The 18,744-nt window shown below is 51.2% G+C and overlaps 1 protein-coding gene across 1 annotated transcript in view; it reads right to left on the bottom strand.

The window, feature by feature from the left end:
* Nucleotides 1–18,744, bottom strand: part of LOC135809237 (uncharacterized) — a 57,998-nt gene that overhangs the window by 30,296 nt on the left and 8,958 nt on the right. Inside the window, exons 15-17 of the mRNA XM_065322532.1 lie at nt 6,958–18,630; nt 6,189–6,428; nt 1–5,893 (exon numbers count right to left, since the gene is read on the bottom strand). The exon at nt 1–5,893 is cut by the window's left edge and continues 27,272 nt beyond it. Of these exons, the coding sequence (XP_065178604.1) occupies nt 1–5,893; nt 6,189–6,428; nt 6,958–18,630 (17,806 nt within the window). The remainder of the gene's footprint in view (nt 5,894–6,188; nt 6,429–6,957; nt 18,631–18,744) is intronic.

Genomic DNA, 18,744 nt, shown 5'->3' on the forward strand with positions numbered 1-18,744 from the left:
GTAAGAAGGTGAAGCGAATCTGCTTGCCATTCACACTGTCAGACACGCCACCGTTGATGGTAAACTCTTCATTCAGATCACTGCTAGAGTTGATCACAGACTGGAATGTGATCGCCCCGAGGTTCAGACTGGAGCGCAGTACTGGCTCATCGAAATTGATGACGATCTCTTCCCGTGTCAGGTCCACCACAAACGATGTGACGGTGGGCGAGGTGAAGTCATTCGTGAACTGGTCGACAACACGAACTCTTACCTGTGCCGTGTTGGCTACCATCGCCGAGTCACTAATGGCCGATGGCTCGATCTTCAGGAATGAAGTGTTTGTGGAAACAGCGAGCTGTTGGTTGAGCTTGATAGCATCAAGGTCGGCCTGTGCAAGTTGCACCGTGATCCTCTCTGCCAGGGTATCATTGCTGTAGCTGGCTAGAAGTCGATGATGATTTCCACCAGAGCCATCAGATTGCAACAACAAGCTACCAGCCATGAGAGTCGTGCCATCGACCACCTCATCGAACAGCAGTACCAGCAATTCTGAGGTCAGATTCAGGAAAGCGTATTCAAGGATTGGTCCTGTTCCGTCGGGCGTGTAGCCACCACCTCTCACAGCCTTTGTCCCCACTGCATCAATCGGGACAACGCTTTGGTTGCTCATGTCATAAATTGCCAGTGGCAGAACACTGAGATAGGTTGTGTTCTCAGACAGAGCTAACGGTGGCAGCAGCTTTAGTGCATTCAAATCACCACGACCAAGATCAATAGTTAGCTGTGTGCCATCGGGACTGGTAGTGTTGGAGTGCAAAGGTGACAGGAAGCGTGACTCAGCACCCATAGCACTAGAAGTACTTGCGCTCCACAGAGCAACGCTGGATACATTCAGTGTGCCCGGGGCAACAGTCTCATCAAACGTGAGCATCAGCTTCGCCGTGTTCAGATTCAGATCAAAGTCAACCAGAACGGGTGGCGTTGTGTCCGCTGTGAACTCACTTGCAGACTGTGATTTGTTCAGCGGCACGGCATTGATCGAGTTGGGATTCTTCGCCATATCCTTGATCGCGTTCGGCCGCACGGCCAAGAACGTCGAGTTGGCATCATAGGCGAGATTCCGCTGCCGCTTGATCTCGTTCAGGTCCGGAATGGAAATGGAGACTTGTATGACAGTGCTGTCAGGGCTGATTTCCTGTGTAAGTAGAGTGAACGTGAAGCGTCCATCCAGGACATTGCTGGGAGAAGCTACAAACTCAGAGCTGTTGTACAGCGTCAGGCCAGTGCTGTCAAACGTATCTGCCCTCACGGTCTCACTGAACGTCAGCCACACGAGTGAGTTGTTCAGATCAAAGCGGAATGAGAGCAATGACGGATTGACCATGTCAGCTGTGTACAGTGTAGTCAGGTTTGCTGTTGAGTTGCTGATGGACACAATGCTATTGGCATTCATATCCATGATCGTGCTGGACGTGAAGCTGAGATAGGTACTGTTCGTATCCGTCCACAGGCTGCTGAGGCGCTTTATTTCGTTCAGATCCAACGCGGTAAAGTCAATGGTGAGACTGGTGCCGTTCTTTGACGATGTCGTGCTGTTCCTCAGTGTGTAACTATTAGTGGACATGTCAATGTCACTAGTGTCTTGTAGCGTTATCGCAGTCACATCCACTGTGTCGGTGTTCACAGTCTCACTGAACGAGAGGTAGAGTGTGCCCAGCGAGAGGTCCACATGGAACTCCACAAGCTGTGGGGAACTCGTGTCATGTGTGAAGTTTGTCACAAGATGCCCGCCAGCAGTGAAGGGGTTATCGACCATATCAAGCACTCCACCTTGATCCATGTACACACCAGTGCTGTTCACAGAAGTAGCCAGGTCAAACAAGCGCCGAAGCTCGTCCGAATCGGGCTTGTTAAACACGACGTACAGAACAGTGCTGTCAAGTGGTGTTACGGTGCCACCAGTCAAGCGATGTCGATCAGGTCGGCTGGAGTTAGAGCGGTTTGTAGTGCCCGACAGTAGCCCGAGTTCCACGTCATCCACAATGCTAATAGAAGACGTGTTCAGAGAGGACCACATTACCGTTTCGGAGAACGTCAGAACCAGCCGGTCTGCGTCCAGGTCCAAATCAAAGCCGAGGATCACAGGTGGTGTGTTGTCAGAGCCAAATGAAGTTGCCTTCCTGGCAGAATTTACACCAATATCTGCATTCTGATTGCCGCGCATATCCATGAGGAGCAGGTCAGTGAAAGAGAGATAGGTGTTGTTGATATTGGTAGCTAGCTGCCGTAAGAATGTAATCCGGTCGATATCTAAATCCAGGAGAGTGATGTTGATGTAGATAGAATCGGCATTTGACACCACACCAAAGTCCAACGTGTGGTCCTGTGAACTGAATGCCTGTGTGTTCTGCAGGGTGATCTGAGTGACATTGACCGTGCTGGCATCAATTGTCTCATCGAACGTCAGCGACAGCAACTCTGCAGTCATGTCCAGTCGGTAATCGGTCAGCTTCGGCGCTGTCGTATCCTCAACAAACGAGTCTACCCACATTGCATCATCGCGATTCCGCTCAACGACACGATTACCAGCCATATCCAGCACTGTACCCTCTGCAAAAGAAATGTAGGAGTCATTCATACTCGTCACCAGGCCTGGCGTGATCCTCTTCAGTTCGTTTAGATCAGTGAAGCTGAGGCGAACGCGCAGCATGGTGGAGTCGTTCTGGGTAGAATTGCTGTCGGTCAGTTGGTAGGATCTGAAGCCATCAGCTGACGAATTGCCATGGCTCTGAATTACCAGTTCAGACACGTTGAGAGTACGCGCTCGCATTGTCTCCTCAAAGCTCAGCACGATCATGCCGCTATTCATGTCGATTTGCCAGAGTCCCAGCCTGGGTGGCGTGGTGTCTGCTGTGAAGTTGCTGACTGTCAAGCCGGTAACGACAGCGTTTATATCCTGTCCGCCCTCGTCAGAGAATGCAGCATTGCCAATATCCTCAGTGGTCAGGTACGTATCTGAGTAGTTCGTAGCCAGTTCCAGGTAGTATTTGAGAACATTCTGATCAGGGATGGAGAGCTGAATGAGTACTTCATATCCATCACTGCTATCAGTTCTGCTGCCGGGGTTAAAGCTGACACGACGACTTGCCAAGCCAGTGATGGCATTGTTCTGAATGTAGAGACTGGATGGGTTGTTGTTGAAAGTGCGAGAGCGGATGACATCGTTGAACGTAACTGCTATCTGTCCCTCGTCCATGTCCAGCGTAAAGCTGAGCAGGTCTGCCTTTTCAGAATCACCGGTATGGCTGCTGACCGGCAAAGCATTATCACTGGGTATGGCGATCACGGGATTAGTCGATGTATCCTCCAGCATGCCCTCGGGGAATGCCAGGAAAGTGTCAATGCTGCCCTGTCCCTCTGCAAGCAGATCATTCAGCTTGATGGAGCGCAGGTCCTGGCGAGAAAAGTCGATTCGAATCTGACGTTTTCGCGTGCCGCCGACATGTGTCTTTGTTCCGCCAGTCAAGGTGAACCCATTGCTGCTATCATTGAATGTATTCTGCAAGGTAATGTTGATCAGCTGCACTGATGCTAGGTTTACAGGCTCGCTGGCAAACAGAATCATGTACTTGTCCTGCAGGTTGATCTCAAACGTGGTGACACGCGGCGGAGTGGTGTCTGGCACGTAGAAAGCAGGCAGCAGTGACTGTTCAGGGTGAAGACGCTCGGTGACGATGTTACCCTGGATGTCCCGCACCACTGTGTCCAGCTCATTTGTGGACAGCACCTGGAGATAGCTTGTCGGCTGGGCTGTGGCAAGGCTCTCCAAGCTCTTGATGTTGTCAATGTCAAGGAAGCTCAAGTTGAACGTGATGTAGAGCCAGTTGACAGTGGTAATGACCGTAGCTCCGTCACCAAACTGCAGTGTGTAAGTCTCATAATCATCACCTGTGGTGTTGGATGCGCTGTGCAGAGAAAGCGAAGTGGCACGGAAACTGGGCAGGCTGATTGTCTCATCGAATGTGAGGTTTAAGATGTGAGAGTCCATGTCGATGGTGTAGTTGACCAGGTTTGGCTTGATACCGTCTGTGTTGAAGCTCTGCACTTGCTCTGTCTCTTGATTGAACGTCTTCGCATTCAACGGGGCGTGCAAGCCTACAATCTCATTGCCAGCCATGTCCTTGAGCAGGTCCTTGGTGAGAGTCAGCCAACAGAATCGATTGATTGAGCACAGTGGATGGCTCTGCTTGACTTTGTTCAGATCATACGTAGTCATGTGAAAGCGTATGGTCTTGTCATCAAGCTGAGTGATGTTATAGCCGCCTGTTAGGAGCCAGTAGGTTGGTGGCAGACCAGCGGAGGTTTGCGACTGGTTCAGCGGCCACTCTTGAAACGTCAGCTGGTCAGGCTTGAAGGAACTGACGTTGACAGTCTCAGAGAAGCGTATCACCACCTCTTCGGCAGTGAGGTCGAGAGATACAAACTCTTCCAGTTCAGGTTTCACACGGTCTTCAGTGAAGTTCGTAGCTTGCTGGGCGTTGTAGGGATCGATCGGTACCAGGAAGTTGCCCATCATGTCAGTGACAGTGATGTTCGGCATGGAAAGGTAGCAATCGCCGCGGCGGTTCATTTCAGTGCACATGTCAAGACGCTTGATGCGATTGCGGTCTGCCTCTGTCAGCGTCACCACGACGATCACACGGTCTTGATCACCGGGCCATGCACCGCCGATGAGCGTGTAGTTCAGGAACGACTCGCGGTACGAGTAATGGGTATCGTTACCCGTCAGGTTGAAGTACACCGGCACTGCATGCGGGATAGGCAACGGCCCTGTATAGTTAGGCGATGTATAGCGTGTGAAGTTGAAGATGTCGGACGTGTTGACCGGCTGGAATGTGATCTCGTTCAGCTGCAGCGTGCTGACATTGACGGTCTCTGAGAATGTCAGTGTCAGCATTGTTGTGTTCAAGTTGAGATGGAAGTTTTCCAGTACCGGACGCGTGGTGTCAAACGTATAGTTCACCACCTGTGTAGCATCCGTGATGGGAATAGGTACGATGGGATTGCCGTTCATGTCATTGATGAAGGAATTGGTCAACGAGAGGTAACTGGTGTTCTGCGATACTGCAAGCAATGACAGCCTCTTGATCTCATCACGATCGGCCTTGGTGAATGTGATGTTGACGTGGGTGAGGTTTTCCATGCTCCATGTTGCTCCACGGAGAGCAAAGCGTCGCAGAGGCTCATTCGGCAACGTGTTGTCAGTGTCCTGAAGGAGGATTTCCACTGGCGATAAGGAGAAAGCGTTGACCGTTTCGGTGAACGAGAATCTCATCGTTCCAGCATCCATATCCAGCTGCCAGTCGACCAGCTCTGGGAACGTCGTGTCCTGAGTGTGGTTAGTGACCTGCATTGCCATCAGTGTGCTTCTCTCCACTACCGTATTGTTATCCATGTCCGTGATCAAGGAGGACGTGAACGACAGCCACGTATCTGCCCTGTCCGTAGCCAGACTGGTGTTCTTCTTCAGCGCATCCCAATCAACTTTGGTGACATTCACAATAATGACTGTTCCGTTGACGCTGAGCGTCCAGCCGCCAGAGAGTGTGTACGAAGCCTCGACGGGAGCCTTCAGATCCTGTAGCGTTATGGCAGTGGGCTGCAGAGTGAGTGAGTTGACGGCCTCGTCAAACGTAAGAGTGATTGTGGGAGCATCCATGTCTAAGTCAAAGGCGACAAGGCGCGGCCGTGTGATATCCTGCGTGTAGTTTCGCACCTGCAGTGCACTGCTCTGGTTGCGCTCCTTGACAAGGTTGCCAGCCATGTCTCTGATCGTGTAGTTAGTCAGGGCCAGGTATGTGTTGTTTCTGTCGGTTGCCAGGAAGATACGCTGTTTGACTGCCACTAGATCCTAAACACACACGCACACACATACAGACATACACACACACACGCACACACATACAGACATACACATACAGACATACACATACAAACAAGAAAATTGAATAAATAGAATAAAATTACGGACCTGCCTGCGCCGTCCAATGTAACGGAGGATAACATTCACGGGAGAAAACAGACCAACTGCCCATCCTATTCTACGTGTTATAATGGCAGTGGTAAAGCCTTGGACTGATTAACTAATACTTGTACGGCAGAAGGTGGCTGCCATTGGACTGTGAATTGAACATCGAGGGACGTACCTGCTTTGAAATGGTGAACACAACAATGGGATCGTCGGTGGTGTTCAGTGTACCCGCTGTTAGAGTGTACTCCTGACCCATGTCCAGTGTGTCTGCAGTCTGCTGCAGGGTGATCTGCGTCACATTCAGGGTGGACGAGCGTACCGTCTCTGAGAATATCAGAGTCAGCGTTTCCAGGTCGAAGTTGATCTCAAACTCATCCAGCACAGGACGGACAATGTCGTAGACATACTCACTTGCCTGTCATCACATAGCAGTAGAGGACAAGAGTATTAAACCCAGCAGGGGATCACAACTGATACAAGAGCTATTTCTTCAAATACATGTGTGGTGGAGATTGGACTATAACGACCTCGCAATAACAAGAGATGGAGTTACTGACTATGTTTTATACTACAAGTACCCAAGTCTCATAACAAGTCCTTTCTGAAGATCAGGTTTAGTGACATACCAAATAAAGTGACTGTGTTTTGCCGTTATAACTAAGTTCCATTATAATAAAGCTGTAGGTGTTAAAGGATCAGAGCATGCACAATGCACATGATCAACAATTTACAATTCACCGTGATCTAAAGGACACATGAACTTGTAAACTAGAGGCAGCAAAGGTTAACATCAGCTTTCACCAGTATACCAATTACCATGAGCAGCAACTCCCAATTTTCACAAGCCAGTATGGCAATGGCCATACCTGCCGTACCGGTGGGACCTGACCAGCTCTATCCCACCGCGCTATCCACTACACGAACCTAACAGGGCGACTGCTTACCTCAGTTGCATTTGCACTGGTCACGGGAACAACTGCATTGCCGTACATGTCCTTGATGGTAAGGTTGGTCAGGAAGAGGTAACTAGTCATGTTGTCAATAAGCAATGCCGACTGCCTCTTAATCTGGTCAAGGTCTAGACGGCCCATCTCTATCACTACAACAGTTCTGGGTAGACTTCTGCTGAAGCTGTTCTTTGTGAAAACAAACTGATCGGTGCTGGCTGTGATATTCGTTGTGTTCTGCACACTGATCTCCGGGGTTTCCAGTGTGGTGGGCTGGACAGTCTCGTCGAACGTCATCCACAGGCGATTCACGGACAGGTCGACTCTCCATGATGTAAGGTATGGTCGGGTAGTGTCGGATGTGAAGTTGGTTGCTGCCAGTGCTCTGGTGGAGTTGGTCACCGTACGCAGTGGATGACCATTCATATCCTGCAACGCGTAACTGTCCAGCACAACATAGCTGGTAGACTTGAGGCGACCGATGCCCAGGCGCTTCAACTCGTTGACGTCATCGACGGTCATGCGCAGTTGCCACACAATACCGTCCGTGCTAACTACAGTGCCACCGGTCAAGCGATGGTGTTCTCCGTCGTCACGCATGCCATGTGTCTGCAGCGTCATGCCGGATGCATTGGCACTGCTTGCATTCATGGTCTCCACAAACTCCAGCGTGATGAGATTGGCATCCATGTCCAGATGGAAACGTGTCACAACCGGCCGGGTTGTGTCGTTGAAGTAAGCGTCTACCTTCAGTGCTGAGTCAATACCGATAGCGTTCACTTTGTTCTTGTTCATGTCTTCCATGAGAGTGTGCTCAATGCTGATGTACGATGAGCTGATGTCCACAAGCAGTCCAGGCCTCAGCTTTATTGCATTGAGATCCGGTCCAGTGAGCTCCACGACTACATATAGTCCATCGGGGCTTAGCGTCCGGCCACCGGTCAAAACCAGCCACTCATCTCCAGATGAGAAGTTGCTCGAGGACTGAAGGCGGATGGACGTTGCGTTCAGCGAGTCCGTTTCTACAGGTTCGTTGAAGCTGAGTGTGAGGAAGGCTTGTTGGTTGGCTATGTCCACTTCCCAGCCAATAAGTGACGGTGGAGTGATATCCTGAGTCAGGTTGGTGACTCGCACCGTGCTGAAGTGCAGCGTATTGTTGTTGAGTGACATGTCCTGTATGGTGCTGTTGGGTGTGAACAAGTATGTGTTGGAATCCAGGGTGGCAAGCTCGCGCAGTACCCGCACAGTGTCCCACTTTGCCTTGGTCAGCTGGACGACCATTACGTCAGACTCGTTCGGCGAGGCCACAGCACCCGGTGACAGCGCAACTCGTGTCACATTCTCATGGTAGATGAACTGTTCTTGGAGACCAACGGCGGGTGAGTAGAATGTTCTGATGTCCACTGTTTCAGTGAAGAAAACAGTCAACTGGCCTACATTGAGGTCCAAGTCGAACGCTGTTACGGCAGGGCGAGTGTGATCTTCAACATAAGACAGAGCAAGTTTCCCTTGGCTCCGAGGAATGTCCTTGATGGGATTTCCTCGCATGTCAGTGACAAGCCGAGCGGCGAAGGAGATGTATGTGTTGAATTGATGCTTTGCTAGCGCCCGCATAGCCTTGACAGCATTGTCGTCAGCATGGCTTAGTGTCAGGAGAATGGTAGCACTGTCATTACGCTGCCATGTGCCGCCAGTCAGAGGCACAAACTCAAACAACTGTGAATCACCTCCCTGGATGATAATCTGGCTGGGCTGAAGGGCCGAGGCGTTGACAGTTTCAGAGAATTCCAGAGTCAACAAGGCCCTGTTCATGTCCAGAGAGAATGACGTAAGCTCCGGTGAACGCGAATCATCCGTGAAGACCTCGACTTGCTGGGCAAGCTGACCCATGGCAACTACAGAGCTGACATTGTTCATGGCCATGTCTTTAACTGCCTGCGGGGTCAGTGACAGGAATGTCGTCTCGTTGGATACTGCCAGCGATGCGAGACGCTTGATTTCATCTGCGCTCTCCCGAGACAAATTCAAAGTGAGGATGGTGGAGTCCTCGCGTGACACGCTGCCACCCTGCAAGCGAACAAACTGTGTAGGCGACGAGGCGGTGTTCTGTAGCGTGATTGCTGATGACATGAACGCACTCCACTGCACTGTTTCACTGAACGTCAGCGAGAGTGAAAGCTCCGTCATGTCCAGGGAGAAGCGTCGAAGCACTGGGTCAACGCGATCAGGGACGTAACGCCTCACTGGCTTGGCACTGGTATTGGGAACGCCTACGACGGAGTTTTCATTCATGTCATCCACCAGCAGAGTGTCTATCTCCAGATACGTTGTGGCACCGCTTGTAGCCAGCAGCCTGTCCTTCTTGATGGCGTTCAAGTCATCCTCACTGAGTGCCACTGTGATAGTGGTGCTGTCCATCAAACTAGCAGTGCCCTGTGTTAGACGATGCCACCTTGTGCTGGTGTTCTGACTGCTGCGCATCACTATACGGGTCAGGTTGAATGTCGTGGCTCGAACTATCTCTGAAAAGTAGAACGTTGCAATACTGGAGTTCAGGTCTAGGTCAAAGTCGACCAGACTCGGTGAAGACATGTCCTCCGTGAAGTTTTCCGTACGCAGGCCATTGGTGAAGTGCCGAGTAACCAGTGGATTTCTCCTGGTTGATGTGTCCACGGCTGCATTCATAACCCAAGAGAGATAGGAGGTGTTCATAGAGATTGCAAGACCGTCGTCCACTTTGAGATTGTTCTGATCAGCCTGAGACAGTCTCATCTGAATAACTGGACCATCCTCAGTCAGCGGCAGTGCACTGCCAAGTCGGAGGCTTGTGAGGGAGTTGTTGGCACTGGAGCTGATCGTGAACTGACTGATGTTGACACTGTTTGCCATCACAGTCTCGGAGAACGACAGTGCAACAGTGCCGGTATTCATATCCAGACTCCAGTTCTCCAGCTCTGGCGCAATGCCATCGGTTCCATACTGACTGACTGGAAGAGACACCAGAGGGAAAACACTGTCCAGGAATGGAATTGGAGTGGCCCAGTTCATGCTGCTATCCTGAATGGTGTTATTGACGATATTTAGAAAGGTATCCGCCGGTGCCGAAGCAACCGTCAGAAGCTGCTTCAGCCGATTCGTGTCGGCCAAGGTGACGGTAACAATCACAGTGGTAAGGTTGTGCTCTGTAACATCACCTCCAGTCAAGCTATGCTGCTCTGCCAGCACCGTCCGCGTGTCACTGCCGCGAATAGTTATACCAGACGTGTTCAGTGTTGATGAGAGAACCATCTCATTGAAATACAGCGTGAGAATGGCTTGATTGCCAGAGTCGAAATCCAAATCATAGGTGACAAGCTGTGGCGATGTGGTGTCCAAGACAACATTGGCTGCTTGCTTGGAGAATGTCTCGTTGAGCTCTAGATTTCCAAACCGGCTCGTATCAAAGACTGCATCCGCCAGCAAGGTGACGTAAGTGTTGCTGGAGCCAGTTCCAAGGAAGCTACGTGACTTGAGCACATTCAGCTGGTCAGTGTCCAGATCAATGACAATGGTAGTGAGGTTGATAGAACGGTGTGTGCTACTTGCCAGCAGTGTCAGAACATCACCTGTGCTGGTGTTGGTGATGTCTGCCAGTGGGCTTGCGATGAGTGAGATGCGCTCCGGGGACAGCGTGCTGTCCAGGACGGTTTCCGTGAACGTCAGATAGAGACTGCCCTGGTTGAGATCCAGATGGGCGCCGTCCAGTGACGGCGGTGTGCTGTCTTGGCGAACGAGTGATGCTCTCAGGGCCTTGCTATCGGTGGTAGCGACAACATCGCGGCTAAACACGTCATCCAGTGCATTAGCCAACATGGTCAGGTACGTGTTATTCATGTTGGTGGCCAGACTGGGATCAGCCTTGATTGCGTCCAGATCACTAGCATGCAGTGTGATTGTGAACTCGTAGCCACTCCTGGAACTGGCATAGGACAACGATGACAGGGTGACAAACTCCTGGCCTTGGCGAGACTCCATACTCTGAACGGTCACGGCTGATGTGTCGAACGGAATGGCATTCATGACGTCATCAAACGTCATCGTCAGCAGGCCTGCGTTCAGATCCAGTTCAAACCGCTCCAGCTTAGCAGGGCTTGTGTCATGGGTCAACTGACCAACGACATTGCTCTGTACTTGGTTGCTATCATCATCCGTATCCTCGATGAAGCCAGCAGTGGTCGTGATCTGAGCGGTGCTACCCCTGTTGGTCACTGCAAGGAGCTTGACCTCACGAAGATCCACTCTCTGCAGCTGCAAGAGCAGCTCGGTAACACCACTGCGATTGGTGGCGTCCGTCAAAACACCGCTGGCAAGCTGGTGCTTGCTTGCTCCTGGAAAACCAATCATGAGCTGTGTGACGTCCAGAGTGCTCGGCTCAATCGGCTCATTGAACACCAATGCAAGCGTATCAGCATTCAAGTCAAGAACAAATGAGTCCAAGCGCGGACCCTGGGCATCCTTGGAGAAGTTGCGCACTTGCAGAGCATCAGTTGTCGGAATGGTCTTCACAGAGTTAGGTGAGAAGGACATATCAGTTACAGCCGAGGCAGCCATGGCCAGAAAGGTGTCGTTTGAATCCTTGATGAATGTTGAACTCTTCAACCGTCTCAAGTCGCTATCACTGAGGGTTACACTCAGCAAGCGACCATTGCGTGTGGATTTTGTTCCACCGGTCAAGGCAATGATTTCCGGGACGTCGGTAGTGTTTGCAGTGGACTGCAGAGAAATGGACATTGTGCTCAGGGAAGATGCCCGCACAGGCTCGTCGAAGACCAAATCCAGTCGGCTGGCTCCCATGAACAGATCGAAGTGAAGGAGACTCGGTGACTTGCTGTCAGCAATGAAAGTCTGCACAACACGACCTGGAAAGCCATCCAGAACAGCGGTAATGTCGTTACCGTTCATATCTTTGATCAAGGAAGATGTTGCTGTGACGTAGCAAGTTCCACGGCGCGTGCACGCATTATCGTTCAGCTTGATGCGGTCCACATCTTCCGTCGATAGTGTGACTACGAGCTGTGTTGTGTCCCGCTCCGGTGTTGATCCATTGGACAGGTTCAGCCTGCTGAGTGGACTTTCAAACAGGGTCTGCAGAGTCAGCTGTGTGATGTCAAACGTACTGACGTCCACAGTCTCACTGAAGCTGAGTGTTAGCGTCTCCAGGGTAAAGTCAAGCTCTGAGAATTGAAGCAATTGTGGCGAGGTCGTGTCAGGGATAAAGACATCGATCAAGTGAGAGGAATCACCTTCTTCCGCTACAATAGGTAACTGGGCCATGTCACGAATAGAATCGTTGGTGAAACTCAGATAACAATTGCTCCGTGAGGTACACAAATTGATTCGCTTGACCTCGTCGATATCAGCATCAGAGAGACGCAGTGTCAGAATCGTGTTATCATCACTTGAGCTAATCGCAGCCGTCAGGTCTCGCCACAGTGTTCGGTTGACTTGACTGTCCTGCAGCGTGAGCTCGGCGATGTCAAACGTATTCTGCTTCATGGTCTCGTCGAATGTCAGAATAAGCTGCGACGTGTCCATATCCAGTGTGCTATTGCGCAATGTTGGTGGTGTGCTGTCCTCCATGAACGTAGTGACATTCAATGCATTCTCCTGCACGATGGACACCAGGAAGTTACCGATCATGTCCTGGATGAGCTCGGCAGTCACTCGCATGAAGGTGTCCGCGCCAGTGGTTACAAGCTGCTCTATGTCCTTGATTGCGTTCAAATCGTTCTCGGTCAGATTGATGTAGATGACCGTGCTGTCCACCACAGGCCACACAAAGCTGTCTTGCATGGTGTACGTCAGCAGGTCAGCAGTGCTGGACGCAGTGCGCACATTCTGGAATGTGACCTGAGTGATGTCAAAGCTTGTGGCATTGACGGTTTCGGAGAACGTCAGGTGCAGGCTTTCATCGACGAGATTCAAATCAAAGCTGAGCAGCTCTGGTTTCTTGACGTCCTGCAGGAAAACATTCACGGGCCGTGCTGAAGATGTGGGTACAACTACGGCTTCGTTTTCGCTGAGATCACGAATGATGCCGCGCTGTATGGATAAATACGACGTGATATTGGACACAAACAACGTCCGGCGCTTCTTCAACTCATTCAAATCGGCATCAGTGAGTGTGACAACAAGGCCTGATGGGAATGCTGGGTCCACTGACACTGTGCTGTTACTGCTCAACGCCAGTGCATCAGCACCAGCCTCTGAGCTGTGCAGTGAGATGCGCTGCTCAAGAGTTGTGCTACCGTTGACGGGCTCGGAGAAGTACAAGAACAGCATGCCAGTGTTGAGGTTGACGTCGAAGGACTGAAGCATCGGTGGCTGCAAGTCAGCATTGAGCATCTGGCCATTGCGGATGTTCACCGCCGTGTCCAGCGCAGTACCCGTGAAGTTGTTCTGTGCCGTGTCCCACAGTGCGTCGCCATCAATGTACACGTACGCTGAGTTAGCCTGGGTCAGCAGAGCTGTAGAGTCCAGCTGACGTATTGACTCCAGATCATCTGCAGTAAGTGTCACTTGTATGCGTGTACTGTCCTCGACTTGAACCGTGCCTCCTGTCAACCTGAAAGTCGAAGCACCTGCTGTGGTGCTGTTGGCCACTACGATAGACTTTGGATCAAGGCTGCTGGCAAGCACCGTCTCATCGAACTCCAGCTCAATGACAAGTGGGGGTTTCAAGCCTGGCATGATCAGATCAAACGTGACCAGCTGTGGCGGTACACTGTCCACAGTGTAGTTAGTGACCTGCAGGGCAGACATGTTTGTCACGACAACCAACGGGTTCCTGTTCATGTCCAGGATACTGGCAGCATCGGCACTGATGAAGGCGTTATCTCTCGACGTGGCCAGGCTGCGCAGTCGCTTGATCTCGTTCATATCACTCACACTGACGGTCACGTAGATGACAGGGTTGTTGCGAATCAATGCGGTAGACGTGTTGGTCAGTCTGAATGACTGTACAACAGAGGCATTGTCACTGATGTTCCTCACTGAGTGCAATGCGAAGCCAGTAACATCAACAGAAGCTGCCTCCACAGTCTCACTGAAGCTGAGAGTGAGCAGGAAAGAGCTGACGTTGAGATGGAATGACTTCAGCTCCGGTGGAGTGGTATCAGACGCCACCCTATTGGCCTGAACAGCGTTGGGCAAATCGACCAGTTCATTATAGTTGTTACTCATATCCAGTACTGTGACGTTGGAAACGGTCATGTACGTGTCATTGATGGTCCTGGCCAGTGCAAGGAACTTGAGCTCATCCAGATCACGCAGTGACAGCTTGAACTGCAGTGACGTCGAATCATTGGTGAGCACATTGCCAGTCGTGAGTGTGTACATCGTGTAGTCGGGTGCACTGGTATCGCGGCCAGAGTGGATGGCGAGTTGATCTACGCTGAACGACGATGCCAGAATGGTCTCGCTGAAGAACAAGTGAATGACTTCACTGGTCATGTTGACAGTAAACGACAGCAAGCGAGGTGCAGTGCTGTCACGGGTGAAATTTAATGCTTCCTTTGCGGATACCGGCGATATTTCTACGATGTCGTTCTTATTCATATCGTCAATAGCGAGTGTTGAGAATGTTAGGAACGTGGAGTTTGCTGCGATGGCAAGGTTTGATAGGCGCTTCATCTCATTGAGATCATCCGGCAGAAACGTGATGACGGTGACAATGCTGTTGATCTCGGAGATGTTTCCTCCGGTCAGCTGCAGAGTGACAGTGGTGTTCGCCTGCCAGCTTGGCTGGTTTTGGAGAGTGAACTCTGCTGGGGAGCTAGTGTTGACACGCACTGTTTCATTCCATGTCAACAGCAGCCTGCCAGTGTTCAAATCCAGATGAAAATCGACGAGACTTGGTGATGTTGTGTCTGGGATAAAATCATCAACGTCAGTGGATGTGCCGGCATCGGTCGCTACAATAGAGTTCCCGTTCATGTCTTGAACCAAGTCGGCAGCAAAGAACAGATGTGTGGTGTCTTGGGACACAGCCAGTGCATCCAGACTCTTGATCACATTCAAATCAGCCTGCGTGAGCAGAACAGATTGAACAGGACCGTCTGTGCTTAGCTTGGTGCCAGGAGACAGTTGAAGCTGTGTGGTGCCATTCAAGCTGTTCAGAAGCGTAATGTGTTGCGGGCCAAGAGAGTTGGTATTGACAGTTTCGCTGAAGCTAAGCGTCAGGATGCCAGAGTCCATGGACAGGTTGAAGCTGCGCAGCTCAGGAGCAATGCCGTCCGCTGTGAACGTGCCAGGTGCAATGGCGGTGGCATTGTTAGCGGGAACGGCCACAATACTGTTACTGGCCATGTCTCGGATGAAGGCACTGGTCAAGGACAGATAGGTGTTGGCTTCTGCTGTTGCTAGCATAGTCAGTTTCTTGATTTCGTTCAGGTCGAGTTCGGTCAGCTGTAGGACAAGATCGTGACTGCTGTTACCCACCACACCACCAGTCAGTGTAAAGTTAACACCGCCTGCATGCATGGAATGCAGCGTGACAGCACTTGTATCAATGCTGCTTGCGTTCACCGTTTCGGAAAAGTGCAAGCGCAGCTCTTCCGTGGTCAGGTCTAACTCAAAGCTGTTGAGACGCGGATCAATGTTGTCTCCGGTCACGTTCTGCGCACTGAAGTTGTCCGCCACAGTCAGATTGACAATAGGATTCTGAACCATATCCAGGACCATGCGTGACGTGAACGAGATGGATGTGTCACCAGTTTTTGTACCCAGCAATGGCTTTCTCTTGATTTCATTCAGGTCCGAGAGGCTGATATCCACGACCAGTAACGTGCCATCATCACTCACAGATGCACTGGATGCCGACAGTGTGTATGAGTCATCCTTGGAGAAGAGCGTTATTTCATCTGTGTTCAGGCTTGATCGGCGAACTGTTTCTGAGAAGGACAGGGACAGTGTTTCTGCTGAAAGGTCCAGCCAGAAGGCCGTCAGCTCCGGCGGTGTCATGTCACGGATGTAAGGCACTGCTTTGCGAGCTGAAGCACCGTTTACGAGTGGCAGGACGTCGTTGTTCTTCATGTCTTTCACTGCGTTCCTTGTTACGACGAGGAAAGTGCGATCGGCCTGGTTGCCGATTTCCAGCCTCTTCAATTCGTTGTGATCTGCTTGATCCAACATAATGTGTACGAAGATGTCATCTCGAGTTGTATTTAGTGTACCACCCTGTAGTGTGTGACTCATTCCAGGCATAGTCGCTGAGCTGCTGCTTTGCAAGGTGATCTGGTCATAGCGCAGTGTGGACACATCCATAGTTTCATTGAAACGCAGTGACAGCATGCTAGCATCGTTGTCGAAGACAAAGCTGACCAGCGATGGCCGATTACTGTCGTCATCAAACTGTGCCGCTTGGCGGGGACCATACGGCGACAGAGGGTTGTTGAGCATGTCACGGATGAAGGCGGATGTCAGAGTCATGTAGGCAAACGACCGGTTGTGGTGCAGAGTCGTATCGCGTTTCAGATCGTTCAGGTCTGCAGTGGTGAGCACTACGACAAACTGCAGTCCGTTCACGCTGGGCGAGGAGCCTCCACGCAACGTCAGTGATGTTGTAGAACCAGTCATTGCATCCACAAGGGTTACCTGTGTGTAGTTGACAGTCTGCACATCAATAGGCTCATTGAAATCAATAATGATTTGCCCACTGTTCAAGTCTACATTGAACATGGTCACACTTGGCGAGGTGGTATCGTGCAGAAAGCCAGACACACCAAGAACGACTGTTTGAGCTGCTCTGGGTGTAGTTGCCAGGTCCTGGACAGTACCGGGTGACACTGAGAGAACCGTATTGCCGGATGTGGTAGCCAGCTGTGTTTGCAGCTTTATCTGATGTGCATCGGAGTCACTTAGTACGATGCGTGTGATGTGAGAATCGTTGCTGGGCCGCAGTTCTGGTACGGTCAGATCGTACTCTTCATACACGGTCACATTGTCAGCAAGCAGTGCACTGGTTAGAGACTGCAGTGTCAGGAAACGAATGTTCAGCTTCGACACGTCCACCACTTCGTTCCAGGTGAGATTCAGCACGTTTGTATCCATGTCCAAATCGAAGGAGAGCAGCCGAGGGCCGGTTTCGTCCTCGGTGAAGCCCTTCACCTGTGTGGCGTTACCGTTGGGCACCGCGACCAATGACAGTCTGCTCATGTCTTTCACTCCGCTCGCAGCCATGGTGATGAAGGTATTTGCTCTGCCGGTTGCAAGCATACGCCTACGCTGCAGGTTGTACCAGTCCTTAGTCCCGAGCTGCAGGAGCACGTCGTTGCCGTTAGGGGAGGTGGTGAAGGTCAGCTCCGGGCCAGCACCAGCACTCAATCGGACTTGAGTCTCGCTGGTGTTACTCCACTCTGACATCTGAATAACCACATCACTGATGTTCAAAGTTAGAACATCTACGGGTTCACTGAAGGACAGCGTCACCGTCGCATTGTTCATGTCCAAATCAAAGTCCAGAAGGCGAGGTGGAGTGCGATCCTCAAAGTGTGTTTGTACTTTCAGAGCGTTGCCGTCAAGACGTGCAGTCAGGTTGTTTCTGGCCATGTCATCCGCTGCCTCGCCGGTGAACGACAGAAAGCAGTTGTCGGGAGTGGTGCACAGACCTCGGTTCAGCTTGATGTCGTCCAGGTCATCGCGGCTCAAACTGATCACGGCTTGTAAGCCGTTGTCAGTTGTTTCCACTGTGCTTGTTGTCAGTTCCCTCTCGGTGGTCTTTGTCCCAGCGTCCTGCAATGTAATCTGAGACTCGACAATCGAGGACACTCTGATAGTTTCGTCGAACCATATTGTTAGCTTCTCACTGGTTAAGTTCAAATCAAAATTGGTCAGGCGTGGTGACGTAACGTCCGGAAAAAAGTTCGTCACCCCCTCTCCAGATGTCTGCAGTCCGGGATTAACGTCGAGAGTAGCCATGTCCTTGACAAAGTTACGCGTAAACGTCAAGTACGTTGACAGCTCGCTCACGGCCAGCCCGTCCAGATATTTCAGCCTGTTGATGTCGGGCAGAAGACTTATGTTAAGAATGGGTGGATGGCCAGGAAACAGAGCCGGACCTGACAAGTTGCCAGCAGTTAGGTTGTGAAATGCTGTTGTTGCAATTCTGGCCAGATCACTTTGCAGGGAGATCTGGTCAACGTCGACAGTAAGAGGGTCAATGAGCTCATCGAAAGTCAGACTCAACACAGCAGTGTCAATGTCTAGATCGAAGCTAACCAAGCTCGGCCGGGTGCCGTCGGGAATGTGCTGGGCAGCTGGCTTAGCCTGCATAGTGAACTGATACACATTATTGTTCATATCATACACAGATGTCACGCCGAGTCGCAGGAACGTATTCAGGCCGTTGGTGGCCAGTGAGCGCATGTACTTGATCGAGTCCAGGTCCAAGGCACTGAGTCTGACTGAGAGACTCGTGGAGTCGTTGACGGTCTGTGTGAGAGCACTGGTGCGCAGCGTGTAGGACTGTGTTGCCAGAGTTGACGTGACGTTGTTCATGACCGTGACCTGGGTGGCATTGAAGGTACCGCTTTCCACAGTCTCGCTGAACTCCATATGGATCAAGCCTTTGTCAAGGTCAAACACATAGCTGGTCAGAAATGGTGGTAAGATGTCTTCCGTGAAGTAGAGAACCTACAATGCAGCAGCAGCAGCAGGAGAAAGAGAAAGAGAGAGAACAAGTAAGTAAGAGTACCATACTATTACATGTCAACCAATATGATAATCTAAAACCTCCTTACCAGGGCT

The sequence above is a fragment of the Sycon ciliatum genome, chromosome 2, assembly GCF_964019385.1.
Source record: "Sycon ciliatum chromosome 2, ocSycCili1.1, whole genome shotgun sequence".
NCBI lineage: Eukaryota > Metazoa > Porifera > Calcarea > Leucosolenida > Sycettidae > Sycon > Sycon ciliatum.